The sequence below is a fragment of the Sorex araneus genome, chromosome X, assembly GCF_027595985.1.
Source record: "Sorex araneus isolate mSorAra2 chromosome X, mSorAra2.pri, whole genome shotgun sequence".
In the NCBI taxonomy this organism is placed as follows: Eukaryota; Metazoa; Chordata; class Mammalia; order Eulipotyphla; family Soricidae; genus Sorex; species Sorex araneus.
In genome coordinates, this window is record NC_073313.1 from 167,754,447 (window position 1) to 167,760,446 (window position 6,000).

At 56.9% G+C, this 6,000-nt stretch overlaps 1 protein-coding gene across 1 annotated transcript in view; it reads left to right on the top strand.

Annotated features, from left to right (window-relative positions):
* HMCN1 (hemicentin 1) overlaps positions 1 to 3,113 on the top strand; it is a 293,245-nt gene extending 290,132 nt beyond the window's left edge. Inside the window, 1 exon segment of the mRNA XM_055121231.1 lies at positions 1,998 to 3,113. Coding sequence (XP_054977206.1) covers positions 1,998 to 2,364 — 367 coding nt within the window. The 3' untranslated portion in view covers positions 2,365 to 3,113.
* The last annotated feature ends 2,887 nt before the right edge of the window (positions 3,114 to 6,000 follow it).

Here is a 6,000-nt window from a genome sequence, read left to right on the forward strand (position 1 = left end):
CAGAGTTCGAGAACCCATCCCTTCCCCAGTGCCCATTCTCCACCCCCTCCCCAGTCCCGTCTCCCCCCACCCCACCCTGCCACTATGGCAGGGTATTCCCTTTCATTCTCTCTCTCATTAGGTGTTGTGGTTCGCAGTAGAGGTGTTGAGTGGCCATTGTGCTCAGTCTCTAGCCCGCATGGCCTCCGACCACATTTTACTTGGTGCTCCCTTCTCTGAGTTGCCCAGAATGACTCTGTCTCTCTCTTTTTGTCTCCATCTCTCTCTCCCTCTTCCTTTCTCTCATTGTCTCTCTGTTTCTGTCTTTCTCTGTCTCTGTCTTCCTCTCCCTGTCTCTCATTGTCTCTCTTTCCTCTCTCTGTCCCTCTTTCTGTCTCACTTTCTTTTTCTGCCTCTCCCTCTCTCTGTGTCTGTGTCTCTCATTGTCTCTTTCTCTCTCTGTCCCTCTCTCTGTCTTTCTCTCCCTCTCCCTCTGTCTGTGTGTTTCATTGTCTGTCTCATTGTCTCTGTGTGTGTCTTTCTCTCTCTGCTTCTGTCTATGTCTTTCTCTCCCTCTGTGTGTGTCGGTGTCTCTCTTTGTCCCTCTCTGTTTCTGTCTCTGTCTTTCCCTTTCTGTCTTTCATTGTATCTCTGTCTGTGTGTGTCTCTCTGTCCCTCTTTCTGTCTCACTTTCTTTTTCTGCCTCTCCCTCTATCTCTCTGTGTCTCATTGTCTCTCTTTCTCTCTGTCTTTTTCTTCCTCTCCCTCTCTGTTTCTGTCTCTTTCTTTCTGTCTCTGTTTTTCCCTCTGCCTCTCTCCCTTCTGAGTCCCTGTGTTTCATTGTCTCTATGTGTATGTTTATCTCTCTCCCTCTCTCTCTCTGTGTCTCATTGTCACTCTGTTTCTGTTTCTCATTGTCTCTTTGTGTGTGTCGGTGTCTCTCATTGTCTCTCTCCCTGTTTCTTTCTCTCTGTGTCTCTCATTGTCTCTGTTTCCGTCTCTCTCTCTCTCTTTGTGTGTCTATGTCTCTCTCTGTTTCTTTCTCTCCCTCTCTGTGCCTCATTGTCTCTCTGTCCCTCTTTCTGTCTCACTTTCTTTTTCTGCCTCTCCCTCTCCCGGTATCTGTCTCTGTCTTGCTCTCTATCTCTCTCTGTGTCTGTGTCTCTCATTGTCTCTTTCTCTCTATATATCTCTGTTTCTGTCTTTCTCTCTCTGTCTCTGTGTCTCATTGTCTCTCTCTCTGTGTGTCCGTCTCATTGTCTCTGTGTTTTTTGTCTCTTTCTCTCCCTCTCTCTGTGTCTCTGCTTCTTTCTTTCTCTCCGTCTCTGTCTTTCCCTCTCTCTCCTTCTCTTTCTGTCTCTCTCTTTCTCTCCATCTCTCTCTGTGTGTTTCATTGTCTCTCATTTTCTCACTTTCTCTCTGTACCACTCTGTTTCTGTCTTTCTGTCCCTCTACCTCTCTTTGTGTCTCATTGTCTCTCTTTCTCTCTGTCTCTTTCTCTGTCTCTCCCCGCTTTTGGGCCCTGTAGTTTGCAATACTGACCCTGGAAGCTTATCCAGAATATCCCTTGACCTACTTTCACCCTCAAACCTGCCCAGCGTGACCCTTCCCAGCTATTCCTGTCACCCTGGTCCCTTCTCTGTCTGACCCACCCTCTGCCCCACTCACACGTGTGGGCAGTTCCAACCACTGACCAGCCCTCCTGGCCCCTGTCTGCCTGGCCGTGGACATCAGCCTCCTCCTGTGTGTAATCTTACATCCCCCCTGTGAGTGCGTGTCCTGTTCCCTCCCCTCCCTCCGACTCATCTCTCTCACCTCAGACTCCCTGTGTCCATCCACACGTGTCATGACTTGTTCCTTGCTGCGTAGTACTCCAGTGCTGTCGCTCCTTCTAGAAAGCACTGGGCTGGGAGCTTGGGCGGCAGCATCCCCTCCCGCCCTGGGTGTCCGGGCCGGGCCTGGGCCCCACCTCCGGGGGCTGCACTCACCCGGCCCCCCCCCCGACTCTCCCCCCCCAGGTTCTGCTTCCGGAGCTGCCCACCCAACGCCGTGGAGTGCGTGCCGAGCCCCTTCGCCCTGGAGTACAAGCTCCTGGCCCTGCCCGCGGGCATCGGCGCGCACCAGGACCTGCTGCGGCTGGCGGCCTACACGCGGGCGGGTGTGCTGCACCCCCGCACCTCCTTCCTCATGGCCGACGCCGCCCCCGCCGCCCCCTTCGCCCTGCGGGATGAGAACCTGAAGGGCGTCGTCTACACCACACGCCCACTGCGCCGGCCTGAGACCTACCGCCTGCGCGTGCGCGCCCTGTCGCACGGGCCCAACGGCACGGTCGAGTACCAGACCACCTTCATCGTCTACATCGCCGTGTCCGCCTACCCCTACTAGGCCCGGCCGGCCGGCGTCTCCGTATTTATTACACTGGAGCCGAGACTTCCGCAGCCCCCGGGGGGGGACAGGGGGCAGCACCGACCCGAGGACAGAGACACACACAGGGGACGCGCCTGGGCCCATTCTCCGGATGGGTAAACTGACGGCTGCGTGTGCGGGTCGGAGCCTACCCAGTAACTTATGAAAAACGCTCGTTCTAAACTATTTTGCCCATGTAGGACTTCCCCCCCCCACGGTGGTGCCCACCGCCCACCCCGACGGCACATGCCAAAGGAGAGATATGGATAAATATATATTTTTTTTTTCAGTATTTTCTGATATCAACGGCACTGACTTGAGAGGATCAGAAATAAATCATTCCTTATCGAAAGGTCGGGGTTCGAGGGTGTCTGGCACCCTGACACCGCCCCCCCTTCACTCAGCTCCGTAACTTCTTACATTCCAGCGTGGGGGGTTTGGGTCCTGTCAGTCGGGAATATATATATATATATATTTTTTTTTTTTTCAATGCCATTGGGACAGTTTCTGTTGGAAAGTCTCGTGTGCTCGAACCCACGTGACCCTTCGACGTCAATACACTGTACGTGGTGGTGGCCGACTCTGGAAGCCGTTTCCGAGATGTAGTCTATTCTTATGCCTGTACATACACCCTCCCCCCCATGTGCGGTTTCTCCCTGATGATGCCCTGACGGACTCTTTGTATAATATTATTTTATATTAAAAACAAACCAACAATGTCGCGGTGAAACCAACCTGAATAAAGTCTCTCCTCCTTTTCCTTCACGCTTTGGAGAGCGGGATGGTGTTCCTTCCCGGCAGGACGTTTCTGATCACAGGCCAGAATGATAGCACCCAGGGGAGGGCGTTGGCCCGGCACGCGACCGACCCGGGTTCGACCCCCAGCATCCCATAGGGTCCACTGAGCACAGAGCCGGGAGTCAGCCCTGAGCACCACCGGGTGAGGCTCAGACCCCTCACCCCAGTCCCCAAGAAGAACACGAGACCGTGGGAAGAGAGCCGCAGCTCAGGTGCCAGCCTAGCATGCACTGACCCGGGTTCGAGACCCAGCACACGTGGTCCCCTCAGCCCTGAGCGTCGCCACCTACTGCCCAGGGCTCCCTCTGCATCCTCAGACCCAGCTTAGGCTGGCTGCAGCTTGGCCGACACGCAGTTGGCGCCCCCAGACCTCGGGAGAACCCCCCCGAAAGAAAACGGAGGGAGGGAGGGAGGAAGGAAGGAAGGAAGGAAGGAAGGAAGGAAGGAAGGAAGGAAGGAAGGAAGGAAGGAAGGAAGGAAGGAAGGAAGGAAGGAAGGGGATGAGGAAGAAGGAAGGAGGGAGGGTGGGTGCATCCTCAGACCCGGCTTAGGCTGGCTGCAGCTTGGCCAACACGCGGTTGGCGCCCCCAAATCTCGGGAGACCCCCCCAAAAGAAAAGAGAAAACGGAGGAAGGGAGGGGGGAAGGAAAGAAAGGAAGGAAGGAAGGGAGGGAGGGAAGGAAGGGGGAGGGAAGGAAGGAAGAGGGAAGGAGGGAAGGGAGGGAGGGAAGGAAGAAGGGAGGCAGGCAGGCAGGAAGGAGGGAAGGAAGGAAGGAAGAAGAAGGAAGGAGGGAAGGAGGGAGGAAAGGAAGGAAGGGAGGATAGACCGCCCACCCCACAGCGCAATGAGAGTGACACAGTGAGCATGAGGGCAGGGCCTGCTCAGAAAACACACCCTGGGGCTGGAGCGAGAGCACAGCGGGGAGGGCGTTGGCCTGGAACACGCAGCCGACCCGGGTTCGATCCCCGGCATCCCCTAGGGTCCCCCGAGCACCACCAGGAGTGATTCCTGACTGCAGAGCCAGGAGTCATCCCTGAGCACTGTTAGGTGTGCCCCCCCCAAACCAGAAAAACAAAGTAAAATCCACAGGCCTGACCTGGGAGCCTCGGTGGAGGAAAATGGACACTGGCAGAGGGACTGATTTGGAGACAGGCGGCTGTTAGGAACTACTTGGTAAATAACGGTGCCTCAATTCAAAACGTGTGTCAGTGTGTCTTTGGGTCTATCTGTGTCAGTGTGTGTGTGGGTGTGTGTTACTGTGTATGTCTGTGTGTCTGCTTCTGTGTATCTGTTTGTGTGTCTGTGTGTGTTTGTGTGCCTGCATCTGTGTGTGTGTCTCTGTGTGTCTGTGTGTGTTTCTGTGTACATGCATCTGTGTGTGTGTCTCTGCGTGTGTGTCAGTGTGTGGGGGGGGGTGTTACTGTGTATGTCTGTGTGTCTGCATCTGTGTATCTGTTTGTGTGCCTGCATCTGTGTGTGTCTGCATCTATGTATGTCTCTGTGTCTGTGTGTGTGTGTGTGTATACACTCTTGAAGCCAGAAAGAGACTCAACAGACCGACCTGGATGCAGGCCCTGCATGCCGGAGCCTCAGTTTCCACCCCCAGCCCCACCCGGTCCCCAAGCACAGAACCGAGAGTAGCTGAGCACTGCTGAGTGAGCCTCCCCGAGAAAACACCCACAAGGAATCTTGTTCGTGCTCTGAACGCAGCGTTATCTTCTCCCGCCTCCCTCGAATCCTCCCGCCCTTGAGCCCACGGAGACCGTTCCGTGGCCCTGAGCTCACGCCGGGCTGTTGCGCCTTCCGTGTTCTGTGTGTTGCTTAGATACCACAATCGAGGGGCCTAAACACAGACACGGGCCCTGAGCACCCGAGCACCCCTGGGCCACACGCCCCAGGCGACTCTCCGCGGGGTTTTGCCTCCACCCCACCCTCAAGGTCTGTCTCCGCCGAGTCCTGTGGACCCCGTGCGTGTGCGGCCACTTCCTGAGCAAGCCCGGAGGCCTCCCTGTGTCCACCCCCATGCTCTGCCCACCCCCACCCTGTCCGAGCACCACTCAGAAGCGCTTCCGGATGGATCTTCGTCCTCACAACCAGAGACCCCCCGAGATCAGGGTCGCCGGGCTCTTAGCTGCCCGTTTCTGCCCATTTCTCTGAGGACGGCGAGGCAGTGGCTTGAGGCAGGAGGAACGGACGGACAGACGGAGTCTGGGGTGTCGGGTCAGAGCAGCAGAAAGACCATGGGACCAGGGGCGGCTGGCGGGGGGGGGCGGGGGTGGGAATGGGGCCAAGCCCGTTGTTTTGACGTCGGGACAAAATGAGATTCAAGAACCCGGGGCAGCCCGTGGAAACATCTGGATGGCAAATGCGAGGGCTCGTCTGTCGTCCCACAGCCGGACGAGAGCAGCCAGGGTGCTCGGGCCCTCAGTGCTCCCCGAGGCCCTCCGCTCGGAGCTGGGGAAGTTTGCGCCCCACTCACTCCTCCATCGAGAGGGCGGGATGGTGGGGCCTGGTCCTGTGGCCCCTCGGGACATGAGAGCAGGAGGAGGAGGTTCAGGGGACACAGGTGTTGGCCACGCACATCTGCCGGCCCCCGACTGGGGGGACAGAGCTGGGAATTCCTGTCCCCGACTGCCGCCACCCAGAGTCCACGGTTCCCTCGTCTCTCCATGAGGAAACAAGCGACAAGACGTGGGACAAACGTGCCAAAGAATTGTCACTGGCCCCCGGGCTACGGGAGTGAGCCGTGACGGGGCCCGTTGGGAGGGACGGGTGCTTCACAGATGCGGGTTTCGTCTGCCTCTTTGAAGACGGGG